Below are 27,794 nucleotides of genomic sequence, written 5' to 3' on the forward strand. Positions count from 1 at the left end.
AGGAAGGGAAAAAGACCCCGGGTCCCATTGCTGAGACTCTTTGCCATGGTGAGTACGTTCCCCTCCATGATGCAAACGTGTCCTGTTCCTCAGATACACTGACATCTAAAAAAGAGGCACAAAACCACTGATTTACAGGAAACTAGAATTTGGGTTAAAGCACGTGGCTTAACTTTTCTCTGTGATGGTTTCCCTTGTCTATTGCAAATACGGGATATGAAAATCTGATGGTGGTATGAAGTGGGCAGAAGTGTCTTCAGATCACAGAGACGGGTTTTTCTGTCCACATCCATCTGTGCTCTATGGCAGAGTCCTGACCCGAGGATCCAATTTTAAGCCTTTTGATAAGGGGTCATTCTATGTGAAATTATACATCCTAAATTATATATCTTTATAATCCCATGATGCTTTACTTAAACACACAAATTACAGCATGTAGGATAAGAATTCTAAAGAGAATTACAGAGACTGAAAACATTCTCAGGGTCACTGGGTTCATGGCCTTACTTCTGAAGATTAGAAAGAACCCCAGAAGAAATCTTATTTGGTTCCTAAAACTCTCTAGAGAAAAAGTGGATCTAAAAATTCTCTTAACGATTGTCAACCTTACTTTGTCAACATTAACTTCCCAGAGAAATCCAGCTTTCAAACGAAGGCCATGGAAAATCTTATTTTAACTAACGTTTGGAATATGTGTTATTTGGCAGTGATCATGAGAAGCAGGCACAGAATTAGGGTTTTTAAATATTAACATTGCAAGTAACTGAAAACACTTCTTTTTGGGTCTATGATTTAAAATGTCTTAAAGGTGACACAATTTTGGGAGAGTTAGTAAGAGTTAGTCAGCAGCTTTAACTCTGGTTCTGCCTTTTCTTATTAAATTCCCCGACTTGCAATGATTTATAATTGGTTCAGAAAATGATACCACGAATCGACCTGAAGGCATTTGGTTACGTTTAAATAAAATAAAATGCTGCTTCAGTATAAAGTGAAATTCTAGATTCCCAGGCAAAAATTTCCGAAAGCTCTGTGGCTGGTAGAATCTACAGAATCGTGCAATTATGTCTGTTTTTTATTTATTTTTATTTATGTATTTTTGCGGTACGCGGGTCTCTCACTGTTGCGGCCTCTCCCATTGCGGGGCACAGGCTCCGGACGCGCAGGCTCAGCGGCCATGGCTCACGGGCCCAGCCGCTCCGCGGCATGTGGGATCTTCCCAGACCAGGGCACGAACCTGTGTCCCCTGCATCAGCAGGCAGACTCTCAACCACTGCGCCACCAGGGAAGCCCTAATTACGTCTGTTTTAGAGAGCGATGAAAATATTCATTTACCGTATCATGAGTATCTAAAGAGAGCTTACTGGGTGCCTGATGCCATTTTTAGCTCTGAGGGTGTGAAAGAAGGAAACCAACCTTTACCTGGTGCCCATAATCTGTCAGGAGGTACCTTAGGTGCCTCCTTATGTGATATCTCAGACGCTCCAAGCAAAATCCTGCCAAGAGAGTGTTGTTCTATCCCACTGATTCCCGTAACTCGGAGAGGTTAATGATTTGCCCAAGATCATGGACTCAGTTAAACAGTGTGGAAGGAGCAAACAGAGACCACCAGGCAAGCAAAATAACAACTAAAAAAAGCTGCATCTTCATATATAGAGATCAGACCTGTGGTTGTCAAGGGCGGGGCGGGGTGAGGGAGGGAAGGACTGGGAGTTTGGGATTAGCAGATGCAAACTTACATATAAGACGGAAAAACAACAAGGTCCCACTATATAGCACAGGGAACTACATTCAATATCCTGTGATAAACCATCATGGAAAAGAATATGGAAAACAATATATATTTGTATACCTGAGTCACTTTGCTGTACAGGAGAAATTAAACACAACACTGTAAATCAACTATACTTAAAAAAAAAAAAGGCTGTACCTTGTTGCCTGGGCCAGTGAAGAAAGGGACAGAATTTGCTGAAGGGGGGAAAATGAGGGGCTTTAGGAGCCAGAAGGGAAGTTCAAGGTGGTTATGCTAACTAGGCACTGGAATCCAGGACTCCGGTCTGTGCACAGCTGGTTAAAGCCTCACTGCCTTTTAGTCAGAAGGGAGTCTTCACTTGGGTCCAACAACAGTCTGTCACGTGAGGGAGGGGGAGGGCTCTCAAAGTTCCTGGTCCTTTCTCAGCCTCCACCAGTGAGAACCAGGGATGGAACACAAGAGCAAGTTTGGCTGGTTGGTGCAAGTGGAAAATGTTCCTTTTATAGTAGCAAAGGCAAGTAACTTTCAAATTCCCATATAGATAAGGTAAATATTTTTAATGTTTCAAGACTGAGTGAGAGAAATAAAAATACTAACATGAAAGTAAGTGGACAAAATTCTCAAGGGGAAAAAAAAAGGTACCCGATACTTTTTTCTTTTTCTTGCCTGTGGCACAGGTAAGAAACCCTTCAGTCAGACACAAAAAGGAATGGAAGATGGAAAAGGAAAACATTTTTACCTCACCCTATATAGCTCCTGGCATTAAAATAATTGAATAAAATAGCGACGAGGTGTCAACACATTACTACACAGCTGCTGATGGGTAAGTTGAATACACTTGCAAGCTTTATGTAAATTACATTACAACCGGATTTTCTTCCCCAGTGAGGTATAGTTATGATGGTAACTATTTACACAGGGGAACTGATGTAGAAAACGAGGTTGATTCTAGGGATTACAAAAGCCCCCAAAACAAAAGATTTGCTAACAGCTTTTCTGGTTTAAATCATAAGCCTAATAGAAATAAAATAACTTGGAGACTTAATATATAGATGAAGGTCCCCCATTCTCTGTTTTCATCCACGTTTTCATCTCACTGGAGAGCCGCTTTACCACTCCCCACAGTGGGAGGGAGGTGAGTCTCGATTAAACACATTCACTGCTTCTGCTTCCGTGGTTTACCGTTCATGCTGCCCCGTCACAGCTTCTTTTAAAATTGTTTTCGAGAATGAGCACATTCTTTGGTGCAAAATTGTGGTTCTGCTTCAGAAACTGGCACTGTTGAAATTTTATCACAACTTATTTCCCATTGTAAAATTATGGCACGTTCTTTTGGAAACAAATGCAGCAAATACAGTGCAATTCAATTTGATTCAACAAAGACTTTCTGAAGAGTCTCTTGGGCCACAGACTTGGTTACTGACCTCATAGAGCTTTTAGTCTAGTGTCTTTTAAAAGGACACATTTAGGGCTTCCCTGGTGGCGCAGTGGTTGAGAGTCTGCCTGCTGATGTAGGGGACATGGGTTCGTTCCCCGGTCCGGGAGGATCCCATATGCCGTGGAGTGGCTAGGCCCGTGAGCCATGGCCGCTGAGCCTGCGCGTCCGGAGCCTGTGCTCCGCAACGGGAGAGGCCACAACAGTGAGAGGCCCATGTACCGCAAAAAAAAAAAAAAAGAAAAAAAAAAGGACACATTTAAAGCTAATATAAATTTAACATAATAGATAAAACTATTACAAAAATATGGAAAATGAAGGTGTAAGGAGCTGTGAAAGAGGTGCTGCTGAAAGAAATAAGGATATGGATACACAAATCATTTCTAGCAGAGTAACAGGGGCTTCAGAAAATGATGCTCCTCTCAAAATGTGAGATTTATTTTTTATCCTAATGTTTGTAATTTCCCATTCTTTCTATGTAATTCAGTTACAGCCCTATAAACATGGACATGTTTTCTTAACCCTTTCAAGCACCGTCTTGGGAGACAAAAAGTATAGCTTTCCGAATGCATCTTCAGTAATACATTCTCACCCCAAGCCCCAACTTCTCCTTACGTAAAACAAAAATGTCACCACTCTGAAAAGGTCAAAGTCATTCTATCTTAGCGTGACCTATTTTTCTATCTTGGAGGAAATCTAAAGATAGGTAATAAAGTAATGGCAGTATTTGGTTGGGAATATGGTGACGGCATCAAAATCCTTCACTCATTTATGTCACGTTGTTTTGGAATTTCCTAAAGAGATATAGTCTTTGTTTTAAGATAAATCTACAAATGAAATCAATACAGAAAAGGGAGTATAGTGTTGTGATTTTAAAAAATGGATTCTGAAATCAGAGCATCTGGATTCAAATCCTGGCTCTACCCTATCTATCTGGGTGACCTTGGGCAGATTACATAAATTTCCTGTGCTAACCTTCAGAGTATTCAACCTTGGGACAAAAGAGTGAATGAAGACTTCATTAATGGAAAGAAGTCTATAGCAGGGATCAACTTTTCCTGTAAGACCTAATAGTAAATATTTCAGGCTTTTTGGGCCATCGAGTCTCCGTCAAAATACCTCAACTCTGCTGCTGCTGTGTAATAGTAGCTATAGGCAATACGTAAGCTGTGGACATGGCGCAAGGCCACACAAAATGGAATTTTTATAAAGTTCCAATACAACTTTATGAAAATAGGCAACTGGTAGATTTGGCCAACTGGCAGAAGTCTGGCATATACCACTTAGTATCTTAGCTTTTTTTTTACATCCTGGTAACACATACTTGGCATACAAATCTTTATCTCTGTATTGCTGGGTAACTTTCCATTCCTCTAAAACTAAATGTAATAAACTTAAAATCAGTCAGGAAGAATAAACATTAAGATGAATTACATAAAATATTGTGTTAATTTACGTGAAGTGATCAGGATAGTAAATAAAAAAGTCACGTGCAAATCAACTGCACATTAAAAATACTGAATGCCCAGTAGGTAATGGGTACCAACCAGTTCAGACCATATGTTGTCTGTAGCCTACCAGTGAGTCACCTGGCCATGAGGGTTTTTGAAAACAGCATGAAAAAAGGGATGGCAGTGTGCTAACCCAAATTCCTGGTGAAATTTTCCTCTTGTGAAATCAGTGTCACTCTTTCAATAGCTAATATATACTGGAGTTTGCAGGTGGGTATAAATGCATGAATAACTTGGGAACATATTTAAAACAGTGTGCTTTGGCCAACAATGAAAATGTTGAAAGTGGTCTCCACAGCTATGTCCAGAGTCAGCCATCTGTTAGCTTGTTTATAAAGCAGAATGATTTTGTAAAGCAGTTATTTCGAAGAATCAAATATACCAGTTTCATTCTCTGCTTGAGTCAGAGGGTCAGGCTTGGTTGCCCACACTGGGGCTGGTTCCTGAGATTGGTGAGTAATCTTTAAAGACCGTCTTGGCTCAAGCAGAGATCCCTGGTCTCAGGGAAGTGGCTGGTTTGGTCTCCAGGTGCTTTCTTGTACCTGTGCCTCATCCTTCTGTCTAGGTATCCAGCGTGGACTTTAGATTTTAGTACCTGTTGCCCAGATTGTATCTCAGGTCTTTTAATAACTTGGCTCCTCAAATTGCTTTTCCAGATTCTACATTTGTCAGTGTCAAAATGTGCTCAATTTTGCAAGCCATGCTTAATGAATTAATTGGGTCTTACCCTTTGCCTGTTCTAAAGCCAGATTACCAGTGGTCATCTAATAAGCTGAGGGTAAGTGCCCAGCCTCACTGTTTCTACCAAGTAACACCTGCCTGCCATAGACAAGCAAGAGTAAATAAAACGTCTTTCATGTGACCTCCATCCCGGCGCATAAGAGCTGGGCCTCTCAAGTCACATGGACCTGGGTTTGAAAACTGGACTAATGGCAATATCTACTGCATAGGGTTGTTGGGATTATAAAAGATTATAAAAGACACGTGAACTGAGAGCAGAGCCCAGTGCCTGACATAGGATAAGTATGTAATGAAACACTGGCATTTATGAATCTGATCATCATTTCCTGAAGCCATCATAGATTTCAAAAAATGAAAGTGAAGTTATCAGGCGGTAATGGTTCAATTAACCCTGTAGAAAGACTTGCAAACTAAGAGATTCTGGAAGAGGGCCCAATGTACAAACATTCTATGAGTGCCTGCGAGGTGTCAATTGTCCTAGATACTGGAATAAAAAAATGAATGTGACAAGTTCCTGCTCTCAGGGCCTCTAAGGTCAGGACCAGGGCTGCACACAAGATCTCAAAATAGAGGCAGACACGGGATATGCTGCGGGAGCACGCAGCAGAGACACTCGATTCAGCCTGCGACCCTGAGAGATGTATTGAGATGGAATCTTGGGGGCTGAATAGAGTTAGGTAGGGCAAGACTGTGGACTAAGCCATAGAAGTGTGAAATAGCGTGGGCTTCCCTGGTGGCGCAGTGGTTGAGAGTCTGCCTGCCAGTGCAGGGGACGCGGTTTCGAGCCCTGGTCTGGGAGGATCCCACATGCCGCGGAGCAACTGGGCCCGTGAGCCACAATTGCTGAGCCTGCACATCTGGAGCCTGTGCTCCGCAACAACAGAGGCCGCGATGGTGAGAGGCTTGCGCACCATGATGAGGAGTGGCCCCCGCTTGCCACAACTAGAGAAAGCCCTCGCACAGAAACGAAGACCCAACACAGTCATAAATAAATACATTTAAAAAAAAAGTGTGAAATAGCATGAGACAGGTTAGATGTATAGGAAGTTCAATTCTACTGCAGTTTAAAATGCAAGGGGGAGGATCAATGAGAGGTAAAACTGAGTCATCAACCCGCAGAGTCCCCCTTTCTCAAAGCCAAACCCTGAGTCACAGGAACTGTGGGTTCTTTCCCCATCTCAGGCACTTCAACTCTGTTAAATGTGCTTTCTGTGTCACAGAGATGCTGGGGATCTGATCTACTGAAATACTGAGACTAATTTCTAGAGATCACATAAGACATAATTTCATTGGAAAAAAAAAAAAAAGCCAGTTGACACTCGTACAGCAATCACGTCTGGATCTTTTGGGTTTTGGAATCCCTGCCCACTAAAAAGAGCTCCTGGCATGACTCCCTTTATCCTTAAATATGTGATTCCTTTCACGTGCAAGTGCTGGGCCTCCATCAAGAAGACTTTAGTATCCCCGGGGCGCAGGGGCAGTGCTCCCCAGGTGGGGGACACCTGCTCTTCCTGGATTTGGGTGAGCCTGACACACAGTGTCCCATTTTCCTGCTGGACCTCCTGTGTCTCCTCTGTGTCCAGGGACCCACTTCTTTCTGACACATCTGGATGGGTCAGATCGATGCTCTTTTTTTTTTTGCGGTGCGCGGGCCTCTCACTGTTGTGGCCTCTCCCGTTGCGGAGCACAGGCTCCGGACGTGCAGACCCAGCGGCCATGGCTCACGGGCCCAGCCGCTCCGTGGCATGTGGGATCTTCCTGGACCGGGGCACGAACCCGCGTCCCCTGCATTGGCAGGCGGACTCTCAACCACTGCGCCACCAGGGAAGCCCCAGATTGATGCTCTTGATCTAGCTGTGGGTAGTTACTGTGAGAAAGCATGTTCTCACAGAACCTCAGGAAGATTCTCTAAACTCAGGTACCTAACCAGGGTGGCTAGAGTCTTCCAGCTGGTCACCAAACCCATTTATTCTTCTCAAGGCAGGAGTGGAAGTGATGTGTCTCTTTTCCAGGCCTGGCCCAGGAAAATCTCCCACAAATCATCCTTCCTGCCCTTCTGTCACCCAGTGACACATGTATGTATGGCTATGACACATGTATGAAGACCTTGGAAGCCACATGTGGAAGATGGGGGAGTCACTGGCGCTCTTAGTGACCGCGTGGAATGGCACAAACTTTCTCTCTCCATTCCAAACTCCCATGACTCGAAACCCAATTACGGCCAAGTAAGCAAGAAATAAACTTCAATGAGGCTTAGGTCACTGAAATCTTAGAGCTTGTTATAGCAGCTAGCCTATTTTAACTAAGAGATCTGCCTAAATATATTTGTGGCTAATTCCCTTTCTTTCTTTCTCTTTTTAAAAAACCAGTACTACGGGAAACTATCCTATGGTTTCAAAGCACTGTAGTTCCTCCTTCCCATAGGAATTTGTTTTTGTTCATCCAAAGCATAATAATTATTATATAATTGAATCAGAGTCTGCAAAAAGGGGTATCTACAAAGGATAGGCTGATAACATAAATCCATAAAGCTGGCCTGGTATGGAAAAAAGGAAACCAACAATTACTGGAACGCACTTGCTGCTTCAAGAAGTCTCTGTTTAGTTTCCAACAATCACTGCCATGTCAGAATGCAGGCCATCTTTCCATTTCTTGAGAGGACAGGAGACTTTCAACTGATCCAGAATCCAGCTTTCTGACATGGCCCCAAACCATCAGGGCTGGTAGCAGGTACCTACTCAGAGAGCTCAGAACCATCTCTAGTGCAAAAGAAACTAGCCCAGAGCATGTCTCTTAAGACTTCAGAAACCAAATTTGGGCATTCCCAGAGTCCCCATCGGCCTGGAATGTGAAGCCTGCTGAGCCCAAGAGGTGCTGGGCCTTGGGGCAAGAGACTGAGAGCAAACAGCTTATTAGCCAATTGTGAGGCTATGCTCAACAGCAGCAGTAGGTATGGGAATTCAGAGTGGTACCCAGTGGATAACAAGGGCTGAGAATCCAAGAGTGACCCAGAGAAAACCAATGTGGCGTCATCACGCAGCTCTTCACACTTTTGGTCAGGATCAGCTCTGACCAGCGTCAGCGTTAATCTCAAATGAGTTGACTCTGCTTGTGCAGATGCCAAGCCTGCTCCCTTACTGCTAACCTTGTTCCCCTGAACCACCAGCTGTGGTCCTAAGGCTCCCAGCGTCCACTGACTCTCACTGGAGAAACTTCGGAACGTGCATAGCAGCACCTTCTTTCATAGACCCAGAGCCCCCAAACAGCCCAAGGCCTCGGGAACGGAAAATCTTCCCAAGTTAAAATTTAAGAGCAGAGAAAACTACTCTAGATCCTGGAGCCTACTTCAAGGAGGGGACAGCCTTCTTCTGATAAATTCAGATGACATTCTGAAAGGCACTGTTTTCACTGCCAGGCTGAGCTTGAGCTTTGCCAAGGAAGGTACCATCTTCTTTGGGCTCAGGCCTACTGGGATTTAATCCCCACCTTCACTACTTTCTAACAGTGGGGACCTTCTTTGCTGGACTGGGGGAGGGTCAAATGAAATTATGGATATAAAGCACTTAGTACAGGTATTCAGTACAGTGCCTAATACATAGGTTACCACACACACCCCACCCCACAACAATAGCTTCTGCTGTTATTATGGAGAATGAAGCTGTATAATGTCAAGAGATTTAGGCAGAGGTTGTTTAAAGACAGCACTAGTGAGTATTATAAACATAATATACATTCAGTATATGTCTGTTTAATGTAACAGTAATCGTAATTAAGTCTAAGCTTTAAAGAGCAGGAAGCTAACAGTTTCTGTTTCCCATCCTGGGGCTAAAAGGGGACGGTTCCAGGAGAAGTGAACTACCAGGTGGTTACACTGTACATTCACCCGTATTTTATTAGTGATGCTAATATGGAAGGAACCAGATACAAAGATCCTGAAAAGGGATACAGTGTCTGCAACCAGCTCCACTGACCAAAAGGGCACTGAAGGACATCTACTAATGAGGATAATTAAACGTGACTTGATAACCACCCAAAGACCCCCTGATCACGGCAGCGAAGCAGATAAAGAAGGGACCTCACCCTCTGAAAAGAGACTGGGCATTATACTGAGTCTGTCCAACTGCCAACAGCACTGTGAGGAAATAATGGTTGTGTTCAGAACACATCTAATGCCAGTTTCAAAGACGGGCCCAACCTAGTCACGTGACAATGGAAACCAGAGCAGAATATCCACACACACCAAGAAAAGTCTACTGTACACAAGACAAGAGAAAAGATATGGAGGTGTTTTTTTTGGTTTGTTTGTTTTGTTTTTCTTTTCTTAGGCTCTATATTTTTAGCTATTTTGTTAAAGAAACTAGCAACCTGTGTTTTGGCACAGAACTTAAACAGAGATGCTAATCAACAGCAGGGAAGATAAAGGCTCCCTTGTAAAGGACTGTTTTGCTTTGTTTTCTTTCTAATCAGTGAGCTCCTGAAGGATACTTCCTCTGGGCAGGAAGAATAAGAATTCTGGCTAAGCCAGCTTTAGGCTAGGCATCATAGCCTCCTGGCGACAGCTGCTGCAGACCTGCCTTTGCCTGTAGCCACAAGCCTCCACCGAGATCTACCCATCTTTGAAAGCTGATGATTCTGAAAGACTGTCTGGCGGAGACGTCCAGCAGACCACAGCCTGATCATGACAAGCTGTCTGCTTCCTATGGCACAGTCTCCAACCACATCTGGAGGTAACACCCATGCTCTGTAAAATACCAGCTACGTGTAATAAAAATCGACCAAAACTTGTCTAGAATGTAACATGGCACCAATTCCATTTCCGAGGCTCACTCTTGTAAAAACATAATGTCTTCTAAAAAAAAAACAATAAAAAATATGAGCCAAAGTCTGTTGCCAAAAAGGCTTAATGCATGCTTCAAAGAAATAGAATTTCTAACAGGGAGCCACATGTGAATTATGGACAGTAGTATACAGTGTACTTCACAAAACTGAACTTCTCAGGAACCGGCTATGATTTTAAGATTAAAAAGCAACGGTATCTTGTTTAGAACATGGAGAAGCATTTGGCATAAATTCACTTAGAAAGTAAGAGTATTAAATAAAGTGTTCTTTTTCTTAAGGAAAAAAAAGTAAATGATAAAATCCATCCAAAACTTTAAAATAGAAATCTTGATGAATTCTATTGGAGAAAATATCCTAACAGATAGGGAGATATATTAGAAAGCTCTAGTAATGAAAACAGCATGGTATTGGCCTAAGAATAGACAAATAGGACAACTAGTACAGCACAGAGCACCTGGAAGCCATGCCACAGGTCCACGCATATATAACCACCTGCTTTATGACAAACGAACCCCTTCAATGCAGTGGAGATGGGTTATCTTTTTAGTAAACAGTGCTGGATAGCCAGCTAGGAAGAAAACAAAAAAGACCCCTGATCTATATCTTTTTTTTTTTATTGGAGTATAATTGCTTTATAATGCTGTGTTAGTTTCTGCTGTACAATGAAGTGAAACAGCTATATGTATATCTATACCCCCTCCCTCTTGGACCTCCCTCCACCCCCATCCTACCCAACTAGGTCGTCACAGAGCACCGAGCTGAGCTCCCTGTGCTATACAGCAGGTTCCCACTAGCTAGCTATTTCACACATGGTAGTGTATTTATGTCAAACCTAATCTCCCAATTTGTCCCACCCCCCCTTCCCCCTCTGTGTCCATACGTCCGTTCTCTACGTATGCTTCTCTATTCCTGCCCTGCAAATAGGTTCATCTGTACCATTTTTCTAGATTCCACAAATATGCGTTAATATACAATACTTGTTTTTCTCCTTCTGGCTTACTTATACTACATGAATAATCCATTACAGATGGATCACAGACTTAATATAATAGGTAAAACCATAAAGCTTCAAGAAGGCAAGATTTTTTGGGGGGGGGCATTCATTAACTCAGGGAGACAAAGTTTTCTTAAATAGGTATAAATGTACTAACCATAATGGAAAAAACTGATAAATTAGACTTCATTAAAATTAAAAACTTCTTTTCATCATAAGGTACCACTAAGAGAATAAAAAAGCAAGCTACAGAATAGAAGGTATTTATAATACATTTATCCAACAAAGAACTGATATCCATAGTATATAAGGCCCTCCTACAAATCAATAAGAAAAAGACAATCAACCCAATAGAAAAGTAAACAAATAAGCTGAACAGACACTTCACAGAGAAGATATCAAAATGGCAAGTAAGTCAGTAGGAACATCCCAATTAAATCATAATGAGGCATATACTACCAGAGTGGCTAAAATTTTGAAAGACTGAAAAAACCCAAGGGCTAGTGAGGATGTAGGGCAATTGGAAGTCTCATATGCCGCTGTGGCCGGGGGAGTGTGAACTGGTACAATCGGAAAACTGGCAGGATTGTACTGAGGGCTGCGCATATATGCATATTCTAGGACCTAAAAATTCAATCCCTGAGCATATACCAGCAGAAATGCGCCAAAACACAGGCATAAGAACATTCATAGCAGTTTTATTCATAATAACTCAGCTGGATCAACTCAAATGCCAAGTGTAGTAGGATGGATAAATAAAATGTGGTCAATTCTCACAACACAACAGTATTTGGCAATGACAAGAAATGAACTACTTCTAAATGTAGCATGGATGAATCTTCCAGATAAAATATTGAGTAAAGGAAGCCAGGCAGGAAAAGTACCTACTGTATGACATCCATTTTTATAATAAAATCGAAAACCAGGTAATGCCCATCTATGGTGATAGAAATAAAAAATACTAGTTACTTTTGACACAGGGCATACTGCCTGACAGGGGGGTACACAGTAAGTTTCTGGGGGTAATGGAAACACGCTTTGTTGACATGAGTGATGATTACACTCTTAAACAGGGAGGAAGCCTTCTGCTTCTGGTTGGGATAGAGAAAAGCATGAGATTATCATTTACACTCTAATGCTAAGAACAAGCCAGCTATGTTACTAAATCACAGATTTCTGAGAACATAAGATAGCTAAAAACATAATGAGATCTAACTGAATGAAAATAAAGAAACCAGCAAGCCCTTTCTAGGAGAAAGAAGACCCATAACTGTTCTTATTTGGAGGAAGAGTGAGAAGAGTCATTCAATGGTAAAAGGACAGATCACCCTAACTCTGAAGGAAACTTTAGAGGCCATGAGTGGATATAGGCTTGATGGAGTCACATCCTTGGGGAGCCTGTACCTACCACCAGCTCCTTCCCATAGGCCTTTACCTAGTGTACAAAGTGGGGGTCCACCAAAGGGTGGGTGCAGGGCCACAGATCTGTCATACTAAGGAGGGAGTTTAGATTTGATAATTTCCAAAGAGCAGATGGGGTGTGCATCCAGAGACCGGACACTCATGAGGAGGCTGCCGCAGGTCAGTGATGTTTCTGACCTAAGTGAAGGCAGTGTCCTGGATGATGGTGAAAGTGAATGGATTTCATGAACCACTTTAGCGGCAGAGGAGACAGAACCTTCGGTGTAGGCTTCCTATACTGCATATTTTATTCCGCTATTATGAGGTAAAAGTTAGAGTGAATAAAAAACCCGTCATCTAATTTTGTCACAATTTTCTATAATGAGAACTGCAAATGGGAATTGTAACAGGATCAGAGAATGGGTGGAGGCTCTTGATCTAGACTAAACTGCCATCAAAGAACCAAGAGGCAACAGAAAGACGCCACAGGAAGACCAGCACTATTTCAATAAAGAAATGAGCCACTGAGGTCAATCCAGAGCAAGTTCCAGAAGAGTCTTTGGACTATCAAGAAAGTGGGTAGGAAGCGACACATTCGTGCCCAAGAGTTGATCTGGGAGCAGAGAAAATTTCCTGGGTCAGGTAAAGAAGAGGTTGAAGATTGATGATAACAATTTTAATAAATCTTGCAATAGGTAAGTTTTACCATTTGATCTCAAGCATCAATCTAAGTGGACACAGTCAGTAATGGAAGTAAGTCTTTCCTAAAATAACTACAACAATAAAATTTCATTAAATAATTTCTTAAAGGAATTGGAAGGGAGGAGAAAAAGCCAGATCAGTTGACATCAAGTACCCTGGTCCAGACCCTCGGATGCTGTGAAATATCTTGGTTCTTGATTCTACGCAGCATCCGGTCATGACTGGTATCCTTCTAGTTGTTACTATTTTTACCGAAGCTTCACTGAGTTGGGTTTAGGTTTATGCCTAGAAAATTATGCATATGACATGAAAAATAAAATGCTGAAAGAAGAAGATTTATGAGATAATGTGATCAGTATAACGTTTGCTCTTCTTGAACATAGCTCAGGAAAGTGAAAGGACAGATTAATGAGGGATTAAGCCAAACATAAATTTTAATATCCAAAGACATTATTTATAAGCAAGAAACCCTGGGGTATATTTATAGAGCCACTTTAATTAGTCAGTATTCAAAACAGCTTTACACATGAGTCAAGTTTTCAACAGATTTAAAATACACATCTCTTCTAAATGAGAGAATTGAGGTATTGTAAACCAAGCATGGAATCAGGATTCGGAAGATGCGGGCTTGAGTTCTGACTCTGCCAGTTACAGACTTGGAGAGCAAATCACAAAACCTGTTCAAATGGAAAATGGAAAACTCTGATGGACTGCCACAAAGATGAAACACAACAATGGGTGTGAATGTGCTTTGTAAAACAAAGAGCGATATATTATTTCCTCAAAGGAGTAAAGAAGAGAAAGAGAACATATGTTCAGAAATTTGCTTGAATTAATTTTTCAAGTTAACAGTCCTATCACTAATGTCTACGTATATACTCTGCAGACAGAGTATTTTCAATTTACTGATAATGATCCAAGACCCAAGGATTCTGGGTTCTTTACCTGACTACTACCCCCAACACTTGCATTAGTATATGGAAGGGAGAGCTATCCAATGTATCTAAGAAATACCTCTCACAGTGATTGCTCATGGATTATACTCATACCTTCCAGATAATTTCTAAAGGAACTATATATTGATAACTATATAGTTAGTTTAGGCTGTATCATCAGACAGAGCTGGATTCAAATCCTACCTCTATCACTTCCTAGTTGTGTGAATTTATAGACTCCAACAATCCCTAGGATCTGTTTGCTAACACAAAAGTGGAGGTAGTCACAATACAGTACACAGCTTTCAAAGATTTAAGAGGTAACAGCATTTAATGTACTTAGCAGAATGCCTGGTATGTAGTACAGACCTTGAAAGTGTTAGTTATAATGATATCTAAAATGTTGCTTCCCAGCAGATAAAATCCTTCATTTTCGACCTACTGGTCATTCCCATCCTTGAACAGGGATGCAGTTCCTTATGTACACACAGAAGCTCATGTTATTCTATAACCAGTCAGGAGCTCAACATTTATTAAGCAACTACTATAAGCCAGGCACCATGACAGACATCACGGGTACAGAGGTGAACTAGATACTGTCTCCATCTGCAAATATTTCTCAAGAATGTAAGACTCTTGGGAATTCCCTAGCGGTCCAGTGGTTAGGACTCTGCACTCTCCCTGCCAGGGCCCGGGTTCAGTCCTTGGTTGGGGAACTAAGATCCCACAAGCCGTATGCGGAGTGGCCAAAAAGAAACAAAAGTAAGACTCTTGAGGGCAAATCTTTGTTGGCTCTGCCCACCTCTGTTTCCCCAGTGATTAAAATGGTGCCTGGATTATTGAATGTGCTTGGTAAATGTTTATGAAATGAATAGCCTGTGCTTTTTCTGCCATACTGATAAAAATCCAAATTCCAACATAGAAACTACTTTTACTTTTATTTTGGATATGCAATGAAGAAAAACTGTAAAGAAAAACATTTTTTTTTTTTTTTTGCGGTACGCGGGCCTCCCACTGCCGTGGCCTCTCCCGTTGCGGAGCACAGGCTCCAGACGTGCAGGCTCAGCGGCCATGGCTCACGGGCCCAGCCGCTCCGCGGCATGTGGGGTCCTCCCGGACCGGGGCACGAACCCGCATCCCCTGCATCGGTAGGCAGACTCCCAACCACTGCGCCACCGGGGAAGCCCCAAGAAAAACATTTTTATCAGTATGGATATAATTCGTATTAGGTGTAAATCCTGGGGTCCTTGAATCAATGTTAATGATCTTCTCACAAAATAAATACAATGACATTTGGCACTTTGGAAAAAAAAATCAATAAGCAGCACAGGTTGGAAAGAATTCACCAAGTGTTTGATAATGTGATAAAGGAAAAGAAACTTGATCCCATTCTTTTACTCTATGTATTAATATTTTCCCCATCAGTTTAAGTTTAAGATGATAGAATTTCACTGAGAGATTTAAAGATTTAAAACATGGCTCACCTGGTCTTCTTCTCCTCCACCTTCTTCATCATATTTTAAAATATTATCTCTTACATCGTCTTCTGGATCAATTAAAAGTTGCTTGGCCTGGCGTTCCTTATCCCGACGTTTCATCCATACCACGAACATCAGAACGAGGACTAGGCGGAAAGAGAGTAAAGACATACAGTATTGTAATTTTAAAAACTTGACCTGTCTAATCACAGTCTTCAACATTAAAAATTTATACTTATATGGCTGGAAAACTTGTAATGCATCTTCTACTCTGTTACCTATTTCTGGCCTCACATGACCAGAGACAAGACAAAGCAGAGGCCCTGAGCGTTAGGTTTAGAGTGTGAGGACCTGGGTTCTGCAAACTGGTGCCCTGTGAACTCACTGAGTGGACGTCTGTCCTCAGTTTTACCATCTACAAGTGGGGACAAAAACTATTTCTGTCTTTTACTTTGTCTTGCCAGAGGATAAGATACACTTAATATAATGGCTTGTAAATTTTAGAACAGCAAACAACAGTAAGTGAAATAGTCACTCATTATTTAATTGCTGTTTCATTCCAGTTGATCCGTCATCATTCTACTCCCCAAATCAGAGAGAAGGGCACTTGTCAAGGACAGGACGTGCTTGCCAAGATGCCTTTGGTAGTACACTAGACCTGGATCAGTGACTTGATCTTGAGGATTTTTGACTCCCAAGGGCCTGGGTCTTACTACTGCACTATTGTGCTTTTCCCTTTCCTATTCAACTGCATGTTTCAGGTAAGAAGGCCAGGGGATTAGTTTGAGCACTGAAATAACATTAGGCGTTCATGCTTTACATTTCTGTGCCAGGATTAGAATCATAAATTTTCCAGTGCGTTGATGTTAAAATCAGCATTGATTCATTTTCCTTCAAAATGGCTTGAGTCACTTCTTCATGCCACAATCCATCAGCTCTAAGTCTTTCTTGATAAGGTTGGTGTATATGCCCCATGTTAGTTGAAACTGAAACATATCCTTAAGTGTACATCTAGTGCACATTCCTTCTAAAATCTGGGGCTATCAGTTTACATCCTGAAGCAAAAGATTTAATGACTCTATTTGAGCACATTTTTATTATTGGCCATAAAAGTAAATATCCTCCTTTTAAAGCCAGATACATGATCTCATTTGCCATTGTTCCAGGGCTAAATCTAGCAAGTGGATTATTAGTATAGCATGTAGGTTTCAAATTATAGTCAAAGTAGTCTCCACATAGGAAGTAAAAAATGCTTAGCCTTCTACAGTAATTGCTTAGAAAAAAAAGGGACAGGATTCTAAATTACTAGAACACTTGCAAATGGAGAAAACATAAAAGAAATGGCCAACATTTTCAAGAAAGTGATTGGTGCATAGCCTGATCGCACAGTAAACTAAGTCCTGCTGCTATTCAACAATACAACACAGGGTCCAGGCAATTTATTCTTTTAACCTGCATGCTTACAAGTGGTTCCGAAAGTAATTTCCAGTGGTTAATTCCCTGCATTCCACTGAACCAAAGACTGCAAAGTATTTTAAAAAGAAGCAATTCCTTAATCTAGACTTGCTGTAAAGACAGTTTATTGAGCTGTGCAATCATTTCTATTATCCAATGTGCTGTATGAAGTACAATCTCTCACTATTTTATGCAGCCCGTCGAAAACAAATACCTTGATCCTTGCATGACTGGAGCAGGTTGCTGACTGCACTTTACATGAAGGAAAGCAAAGGAAAGCAATATACTTATTTTCCTAAATCACCAACTACGTGCCATGAATTCAGACTCGAATCCTAAGAGAAGGGCTCCAACTGAGCACTGTCTAATATTTTTCTATGAAAAGAGTTTGCTACAGCTCCCCAGGCAATCAGCATCAGAAAACTGCAACAGGGCACGAAAGAGGTGGGCTGGCTGGGTTTGCTGCAAACATGTAAGTGCTTGCAAGGATGCTCAGGGCTTCTCTCATTCTGAAGTGGGCGTGGCTGCAAGAAAATGCTCAGAGGTGGAAGAGAGTTGTTAGATTACGATGAAAGGCGACAATAAAAAGTTACTTTGCTAAACATCCTAGAAGCAACAAGAATTACACCTAAGAGATGAGGAAAGTACTCACTGAGCAGAATGATGATGCAAAGCAGGATTGCAATGATGGCGCCCGTGCCCAGCCCTGCTCCCACAATTCTATCCACATCTGTGCAGTCCCCGTTGGAGTCACACTGGCAAACCTTCACGCGAAGGATGGAAATGTTTGACTTGGGAGGATTACCCGAATCTGTGATTATGATTGGAACTTCATATATCCCGGCTTCAAGAAATTTGATCTTTAAATTGAGCTGAGCAAAATCACCTATACAAAAAAGGGAAAAATACAGTCTGATAGTTCATACATTATACGATTCAAAAACACATGGCATTTTCCAGAACGTATTACTCCTGAATGGTACATATAAAGCAGTTTTCAACTATCGTGCACTGTAAAGTTTTTTTTTTTTTTTTTGTCTTTAAGGGCTCCTAATATCTTATTTAAACTTTAGCTTTTAAAATACATTTAAGGGGAAGATAATAAAGCACTTAAAATTAACTTTTCATGCCAGGTCAAAGCCTCTCAACTGCACATATATTCAAATAATGAACCTGTTCTCACCATTAAGCCGAGTGATGGTCCAATTTCTCTTAATAGTCACTGGAGACAAAGGAAGATCAAAAGCAAATGGTCCAGCGTTTGGATCAATGTCATAGTCGAGTGCTGTGATGTTAATTGAATTGGGGTCCGGAGTTTCGCAAGTCTCTGCCTCTTGAGGTAGCACTTGAGGGGCATTGTCATTAATATCAAGTAAATAGATCTGCAGTGTTCCCGTTCCACTCATAGGAGGGATTCCTTAAAAGGGAGAAAAAAACCACAAACCGATGCTGAACAATTCTTTCCCTTGAGACTCACTTACGGTGAAACTAAGTTTCCAGCCTTCTTGCCCCTATCACTGCGTAACCTTGGAAGAATGTAGTTGCCACAGCATCTCTCGGCAGACTGTTTTTGGTACAAGGCCACTTCATGCCTCTTTTTCAGGATGACCCTGTGCTGCCCCCGCTGGGGCTGCGGGCGCTGAGGGGGCGGTAACAAGGCGCATGCGCACGCCCCTGGCGGGGCCAAGGGTGATCCGGCGCCCTCGCCGTCCTTACCCTGGGCCCTGTGCACATCGCGCTCCTATAGGCACCGGGGGATGTAAGAGAAGCAGAACCCTGGGCTCATGGTCTCCTGGGCCCTACTCTTTGAGGGAGAACCAAGCCGTGTGCACAAAAGTACCCGAGAATGCTTTTCAAGCTCAGACACTGCTCTGAAATATCGAAACAGTCTACAGAGAAGTGATATGGACCCACAGACCTCATCCTGGGGAGGAGCCCATGGAGAAGAGACATGGTATTTACTGATCAACCAACTACCTCCTTGAGAAAGTATTAGGTTGCTCCCTAGACGTTATTTCATTGTCATCCTACGAAGTAGGTTTAAACAGATAGGCACCGAAGTTTCTGTAAACTGGTCACGGTCGCACCCTCTTAGAAGTGGTAGGGTTGCTAGTAAAGACTGGTCTGCATGACCCCAAATCCATTCTCATTCCACTATAAAATGCGGTCTCTGTACTTATCACTTGTGAAAATTTAGACTGGTGATTTGGACTCTGCTGTGTTATAAATATTTAGAAATAAATCTATAACAAATATATAAAATGTAATGAAAACATTATTATATAAACATAATATTAAATATATAAGACAATTACATTTAATTATATAATTTATCTATATTATATAAATCTAATATAATAGAAATATAGGAATTTTCTAAATAAGGCTGAATATTGAAACCCAGAGGTTTAAGTGACCTGCCCAAGGTCATGAAACTAGGAAGGTGCACACATACACTCCTCAGGAGGGGACCAGGAGAAATCTCCACGGACCTCTCTAAGGAGTACGGGTGGCTCTGAGAGCAGGGAGTTTAAGGTGGAGCGGTAGGATGGCTGTTCACCAGATTCTAATAGCACAAGAACCACTATGATTCTTTGTAGTTTGAGTTAGTTTCACATTTATTATCACATTTAATATTATTTGACTGCCATAACAACTTCATAGAATAGCAAGCAGCAAAAACAACAATCAATAATGAAACAAAGGCACAGAGATTATAACAGCTTGTCCAATTATTAAGGAGCAGAACTGGGGCTCTAAATCCAGTTTTGTGATTTAAAGTCAAGTGCATTTGCAAAGCATCACAGCTACACAGATTTAACTGCTCACTTCTCTCTTGTATCAAACACCCTTTCAAGTAGAAAACAATCCACCTTGGTGAATGAAAAAATCTGGTTGTAACTCACAACCAACATATATACATATAATTTTATAGCTCTTTAAATCTCAACATAATGGTGCAAGATATATTACTTTAAGTTTCACTGTGGAGAAAGCTACCACTTACATACGGCGAGACAATATACAACAGACACGAATGCTGTGCTTTGATGTGAAATGGCAGAAGGGGTTCCTGCCAAGTTTCAATTCTAAATATTTGAACAGTAGGTCTCATATTAGAAAGGATAAGAAATATTGCTTTGGCCCTGTCACCTTGTAGATTTCTGACAGATAATGATCTCATTGAATCTTATTATATAGGATTTGGAAAGGTTCTTTGAAACTGTTCTTATCAAAAATGTTGATATGCGACGTTTTTCAAACTGCGTATCTCGGCCACCAAATAGAAAAGCCTACTATTTTTATTAGATGCTAACGTTCATAGTCAAACATTAAAATGATTTTAAAAGATGGTCATGATTCAGTTTTAAAACTATTAACACATATAGAAATGTTTTTTTGAGTGTTTAGTTTGTGCCAGGCACTGTTTTAAAACCTTTACATGGACAAGCCTTGTTATCTTCCCCTGTACACTATGAGTTATATACTGCTACCATGATCCCTATTTAACAGAAGAAGGAAATGGACAGATTTAAAACCTTGTTGCCAGTCCTGCAGTTAGAAAATGATAGAACTGGAGTCTGGACCCTGGGGGTCAGGTGGAACTTCAAAGCTTCACTCTTAAAGCATGTCATATTGAGAGCTGAAACAAGTCTGACTCCAGTTTAACGTGAGTCATTTTCATCTTACATATCTAAAAAAAAGTGCTCTATTAATATCAGCCATTTAGAATCCAGCAGAGACCCAGAAATAAAAAAGATGCTAAACTATATGTTTATGTTTTTCAAAACCAACACACTAAGCTCAAGTACTCAATTATTTCAATTTAGGCATGAAATTTAGAGTTTCCTAGCCTATGGCAGACTAGAGGTAGAGAATTAGCAAGAGGAAAAATGCTAGATACAGACAAACTGATGGCAACAAACACATTGACTAGAAGAAATATAAAAAGACCATCTCAAAAACCACTGTGTCTGGGCCACTGAGGCATCAAGGTGCAGCAGGGCAGAAAAACCACAAAGGCTTGTGATCACAATACTAGGCGACCATGGAGGGTATAAGGACATTGGGAACATTCATTACAGAAGACAGGGAATGTATCACAGAAAGCCCAGTGGAAATGGAAAATAGAAATTGGGGCCTTAGAAGAATGAAGGTCAGTTTTCTAGACAATTGGGTTTTGTAGAAAACTTCATTTCCTGATGATGCATTTGTGATAAGGCTCTATGCTCTTAACAACATCCAGGATAATACAGTGACTATATTTAATTACGTACCATTGTCAGAAGCAAGGAAAGTAGCGTTATATATATTATTTTTCACATTGGGAGATTCTCTGTCCAAAACAGCAATTGTAGTTATCTGCCCATTCACAGGATCTATTTTTAGCCAGTTGGCAGGATCAGATAATTTTGTGTATCTACAAAATGAAAGCACAATACATTTAATATTTTTGACATGACACTTAAAAAATAAAGCCTATTTTTCAGGTTTGGTCCCAGATGAAACCAGTGCGTTAACTTGCATTTTTGTAGATGATGGTTGGACATGCAGCCGTAACGCGGGAAAGAATTTCTGTGGCAGTGGTTTGGGGAGGTACATGAAGGCTGTGTGCTGCGTGGGCAGGCACGCAGGAAACACTGCATAGGTGTCCCAGGGGAAAGACCAGGAGCCCAGTCTCCCTACTGCAGGTTGGGGTTAAGGGGGATTTGACAGATCTGATTTTAAGCTGTTATCTAGTTCATAGGATAGCAACGGTGCAGAAAAAAATGGCTCAAATATATCTTCTAAGTGAGCAGGAGCCCTAATGTATAGGGCTTAAGAGAAATTTTAATAGAAGTTGAATTTTCTATCACAGAACACTCCTAAAACGTTTACCATCTTATCATGGTGGAGATGTGGTCACAGTGGGGAGGACCCCTCCCCCCCCAAATTCCCATTCCTCGTAGGATCTCCCCACCTGGGCCAAGCCTCAGAATTACACCCTTCAAGGCAAGTCCCATGGTCTGAGCAGATTTATCTGTATCAGCTTAACCTCCTTTTTTATTTGGCGTGGGGATAAGCTTTTCAAGCTTGGGAAACCAATAGACAAATTGGAAAACATATCCTATGTTTTGAAAGGTAAAAATTTGCAGGAGTCCAGTATACCTATTCACTAGCTATTTCTCTATCTTGATTCCAATGTATAGAGAAATGAAGAAGATATGCAGTTATTTATCTGTTAGCAAGAGTTCTAAAAGAAGTTAAATAAAATATCAGCTAATTTTAAAAATTACCATCACCAGTGATGGATAATAGTCATGTGGAGTATGCTCTGCCAACCATCTACTCCCTCAGTAGGAAGGATAAGTTAGACTTTGCGGAGGCTGAAAATCTTTACAGATATGTTTTGTAAGTCCTATAACCACTGTACAGGTGAGGGATGAAAATAATTAGCTCTTATATCTTGGTGTTGGCATGAGTTTTCTTTTCTTCCTGATGTGTGGGGAAGAGATAAATGTTATAAGCTTCTGAGACTCCCCTGTTTACTCACAGGAGAAACTTTATGTGATGGTTGGCATAAAAGCACAGGCTAAATTATTACTAAAGATTTAAAAAAAGGAAAGAGGACAGAAGAAAAGAGGCTGAAAACTTATTTCTTTAAATAATACATGAGTAGATCCATCTTATATTTCTGATATAATATACTCATGGATCCACTGAAGAAACTTCATCAAATAATTAAAAATAATCTTGTAGGCTTCCCTGGTGGCGCAGTGGTTGAGAGTCCGCCTGCCGATCAGGGGACACAGATTCGTGCCCCAATCCAGGAAGATCCCACATGCCTTGGAGCGGCTGGGCCCGTGAGCCATGGCCGCTGAGCCTGCGCGTCCGGAGCCTGTGCTCCGCAACGGGAGAGGCCACAACAGTGAGAGGCCCGCGTACCGCAAAAAAAAAAAAAAAAAAAAAAAAAAATCTTGTAATAAGGAGTTTGGGTGCTAGTGAAAATTTCTCACTCAAATGGTGAATAGATTTTGTGCACAGCATAGAACAGAACGTAAATTACAAAATTGCATTTGATACCTAATATTTTGCTGCATATATCGATCTGGGTCCTGAGCAGTGAACGTTGTTAACATGGTACCGGCGTGAAGACCTTCTTCTTGGCGAATGATCTTAGGATTTGGGGCAAAATAAGGGTTTTCATTCACATCAATAACTGTGACAGACACAGTTGCAGTTGACTGAGGTGGGTGCTGAATACCCTTGGCTAATGGCACTTGATTTTCTGCAGCGACAGTAAGGACATACATCCTATTTGTTTCAAAGTCGATTGGCTGGAAAAATAAAAAAAATTTTTTTAAAGGAGAAACCATATTTTTGCAGGAAATAAGAATATTTGCATTCTGCAGTTTATCCTTCTAGCAACTCCATTTCTAAAACATTAATTTTTCATTCACTACAACATAGGTTCCTCTCAAATTTCTGGAAAATATGCATTAGCATGGCCATTGACTGAAACATTTATTGCAATTTAACCTACTTATATAAGATATTTATATATCTTGGGCATTTCAAAGATTTATGTTCACAAAATAATGCTTATTACTATTGCATGCTGTATTTATTTAGCTACATCTAACAACTTAGTTATTCTTAAGAACAGCACTGTTGACCCAAAATAAAAAATACTAAATAATCTGGAATCAAGTGAGAACATGATGGTGTAGATTGTACTCTCAAACATTGGTACAAAGACCACTCCTCATCCAGGAAAGCTTTTACCAGGCTGTGATGAAGTGGACAAAACAAAAACTAGAAAATGTGATTTTTTTCCTCTTAAAGCTAAACTTACTCTATTTAAAAGTATCATTCATAATTTGAAGTATACATTTTAGAGTACACATACATATACACCTTAAACAGTAGTGTATAGGTAGAAGGACTTTTATTTTTTCCTTTGTTAGCAAACTAAAAACTTAATTTTTTCTGGCTGTTTTCCAGAATAATTTTGGGGATTTTACTGGTCTGTACAAATCCCAAATCCAAGAATGCCACTCTAGATAAAGGCAATGAGCAAATAATCTTAATGTAAATATTAACTTCCAGAGTTCCACTGAATCCCATTGTCAATAGAAAAGTTACCAGGAGTCAAGGGACCAGACTGGACTTCCCTCTTAATTTCCCTGATCATCTTCTAGCTGAGGTGCAGATAAGCATTACTGTGCATAACAGTATGAAAAAAAGAGCTTGGAGAGCTCTCATGCCATCCTGGAGGGTCTAAGAAGGACCAAGGGCAGCAGCTATGAGAAAGCCACAATATTAGCACAGACCACACCGGTTTCTTCACCTAGACCACCTCCTCAACTCTTCAGAGTTTCTTCTTCTCACTCTACAATCCCCAGTTCAACTTCCCTTTCTGAATTATTTTCAACAAGATGGCAAAGAAGCCAGGAAAGAAGACAATTCTTTTGAGTAAGCGCATTAGCTCCATGAAACATACCTGACAACACTTACTTATGCCAAGACCTTTAATGGGTATTAAGCTTATTTATCCCACAGAACAACATTGAGACTTAGGTACCAGGTATCTCCTCGCTGTCTGTGTAAGAACCTGAGGTTTAAAAAACCTGCCATGTTGTCTCCACTACAAAGGGCAGAGCTGGGGTTCGAACACAGAGGGGTGGTGCTGTCACTCACTATGCTGTGTTCAGAGAACTTCCCACTCCCACCTCAAGGGGGAGATTACCATTCTACTCACGCACATATAACATTCTTGGCAATGGAGCCCTTGGTACACCTTTCCCTATAAGACCAACATTCAGGTTCCCTTACGAATCAAGAATGTTGGGATGCGAGGCAAAGTAGCAACTCTCTTCCCTGGGTGGCTAAAAAGAGATGATCGCTTCAAAGAGCTCTTCCATCCGTTAGTACCATCTATTTGTTCCCCTTGAAGTTAACATCCCTTTTTCTTCCGGCGCTCAGCTTTGTTTTATTTATTTTTTTGACAATTAAGGATCAGAAGAACCAATTTCTTAAAGTCTTGAAAATAGCACTTAAAAACAGCAATGTAGGGACTTCCCTGGTGACACAGTGGTTGACCTCCGCCTGCCAATGCAGGGGATGCAGGCTCGAGCCCTGGTCCGGAAAGATCCCACGTGCCGCAGAGCAACTAAGCCCGTGCGCCACAACTACTGAGCCTGTGCTCTAGAGCCTGTGAGCCACAACTGCTGGGGCCAGTGCGCCTGGGGCCTGTGCTCCACGATGGGGGAGGCCACCGTAATGAGAAGCCCGCGCTCCATGGCAACTGGAGAAAGCCTACGTGCAGCAACAAAGACCCAACACAGCCAAAATTAAATAAAAAATTTAAAAAATTTAAAAAACAAAAAAACAGCAATGTAAATTCAAAACCTTTTAAGAGCGTAGGCCCTCTCCTTGCCTACATTCACCCTGTATTATGTCTGTGATATTTTCTGGTTTGTTCCCTGAGCCAATACTCTAATAGCAACCTGTAGACATAAGAATAGTACGTGTGGGGCATCCTTCTTAACAGCTATCAATCGGCCATCAAAAATCCATGATGTGACATATCATGAACACATCCATGGCACTGACAGAACTGTTGAGGGCTGTCCTGTCTTCACTGTTAAAACTCCCCGATGACTGAAAAACAACCATATTCCAGGGATAAAGTGAGACTATCTATGTTGGCCTCGGCATAAGTGAAAAATAACAAAGGTGACTCCTACAAATACATTAACCCAGATTCAGAGATGTCCAAAAGAAAAAAGTCCTGAGATTCAATAACAAACTAAGGGGTAGGTGGCATATATGGGTTGCTGCAGAGTGGCCATCAGAGAGACCATCGCACTTACTTTTACTACGGTGACTAAGCCATCGTTACTGTTGGGGTCGGTTTGAATGGCAAAGCGCCCGGCGGGGTCCCCACCGCTGATTCTGTAGATGGCGTTCCAGGCTGGCGTGTGGGGCTGATCCTTGTCCGTCACAGTTAGATTAGCAACTGTGATATCTACCCTGTTTTCAGGGACTTCGCCATAGAACTATAAGAAAAGACAAAGCTCAGTCAGAGAAGCGACAGGCACCGCTGAAGGACAGTGTGTCTTGATGACCACACTGCCCTGATTTTACCACCCCATTAAATCTTTATTATCCACACTAAACGAGGAGATTGGTCATGCAGGTAATCACAGCATTTATGTTTGACTTTAAAAATACTATAGCTTTTTTCAGCCCTCAAATTTTTTTTTTTAATTATGTTACAGTTTCATTAATATTAAAATTAGTGTCCTTCTGTGAGTATCTGGGTGATTAATGGTGGGGGGCAGTGGGCAGGAGGAAAGGACTTGTCTGAAGGAAATCATTTTACTCAAGAGATCACAATTATATGCTGACAAAGTAGCATCTATCAGTCACGTGGTTCGTGCACCTGAAGATATTTATAAATATTTTGTTATAACAGTATAAAGTCTTTTTAGGGCATTTCTTCCAGGCAGCATGTTTTAACAATTTTATCAGTGGACTTGGAGAGAACGAAAAAACAAATTACTTCGGTGCCTTATTTAAAACCCTGGTGTAAGTGACAGGAAACTTAGGAGCCAGTAGCCATTCTACCAAGAGAAGAATGAAGCAAGTTCTAGCTCTGTTTAACGCATTTATTATTCATGACAAAACTTCTCAGTAATGGACCACAGGCCTAGACTTCTGTGAGTGACAGTCTGTACTTACTGTCATGGCAGTAAACTCTGGAGGATTGTCATTGACATCTGTCACCGTGATGACAGCCGTGGCTGTGTTTGAAAGGCCATATGTGGGATTGCCTTCCATGTCTGTAGCTTGAATTATTAATGTATACTGTTGCACTTTCTAAAAAGACATAAAGATAACAACTTAAATGAAACGAATTCCTCAAGAAGACGTAACAGTTGTTCTGTAAATGGCTTTGATTACACACGGAAAGCACAGCATTTTTCACTCTGATTAACAGGACTCAAAATTTCCCAAGTGGAGTTTACTTTAACTTGTGAAGCACAGGTCTGGTCCTTGTCTAGAGAGATTTAACTATACGTTTTCGCCTCTACTGGTGGAAAGGAAAACATGGCAGATGTGTGAAATTCACTGCGAAGCTGAAACTTCCATCTGGTCTCAACCTTTCTTTTTCTTCTGAACTTCACAGCATTGTCATCAAGCATTCAAGTCATGTGGTTTGTATTTACTTTCTCATACGTTAATTTCTACTCCGTTTAGGATACTGAAAACAATAAAGAAACTTGAGAGAGAAGAAAGCATATATAATTCATAAAGTATATATGCTTTCCTTTTATGTATCCTTACAGATGTTCTTTCTATTATAACAAGGTTGATACAGTAATTTTCTCCTAATTTCCATTAGTGTATATTATTTACAACTATAGAGGAGAGAGACGTTAAATGAAGTCAAAACCAGAATAAAGGGTTTATGTCTATATCCTTCATTTTGTAACACAGTAGATATTTAATAGTTGCATACTCAGTGGACTGCTATTTGGGCATAACACTCATTGGGTCCACAGACC

General features: G+C 41.0%; 1 protein-coding gene across 1 annotated transcript in view; it reads right to left on the reverse strand.

The window, feature by feature from the left end:
* CDH2 (cadherin 2) overlaps positions 1-27,794 on the reverse strand; it is a 215,836-nt gene that overhangs the window by 16,541 nt on the left and 171,501 nt on the right. The window contains exons 8-14 of the mRNA XM_081252082.1: positions 26,968-27,105; positions 26,097-26,282; positions 23,305-23,558; positions 21,519-21,661; positions 18,425-18,658; positions 17,894-18,127; positions 15,793-15,932 (exon numbers count right to left, since the gene is read on the reverse strand). Coding sequence (XP_081108208.1) covers positions 15,793-15,932; positions 17,894-18,127; positions 18,425-18,658; positions 21,519-21,661; positions 23,305-23,558; positions 26,097-26,282; positions 26,968-27,105 — 1,329 coding nt within the window. The remainder of the gene's footprint in view (positions 1-15,792; positions 15,933-17,893; positions 18,128-18,424; positions 18,659-21,518; positions 21,662-23,304; positions 23,559-26,096; positions 26,283-26,967; positions 27,106-27,794) is intronic.

This window comes from Mesoplodon bidens, assembly GCF_964165515.1.
Source record: "Mesoplodon bidens genome assembly, chromosome: 13".
Taxonomy (NCBI): domain Eukaryota; kingdom Metazoa; phylum Chordata; class Mammalia; order Artiodactyla; family Ziphiidae; genus Mesoplodon; species Mesoplodon bidens.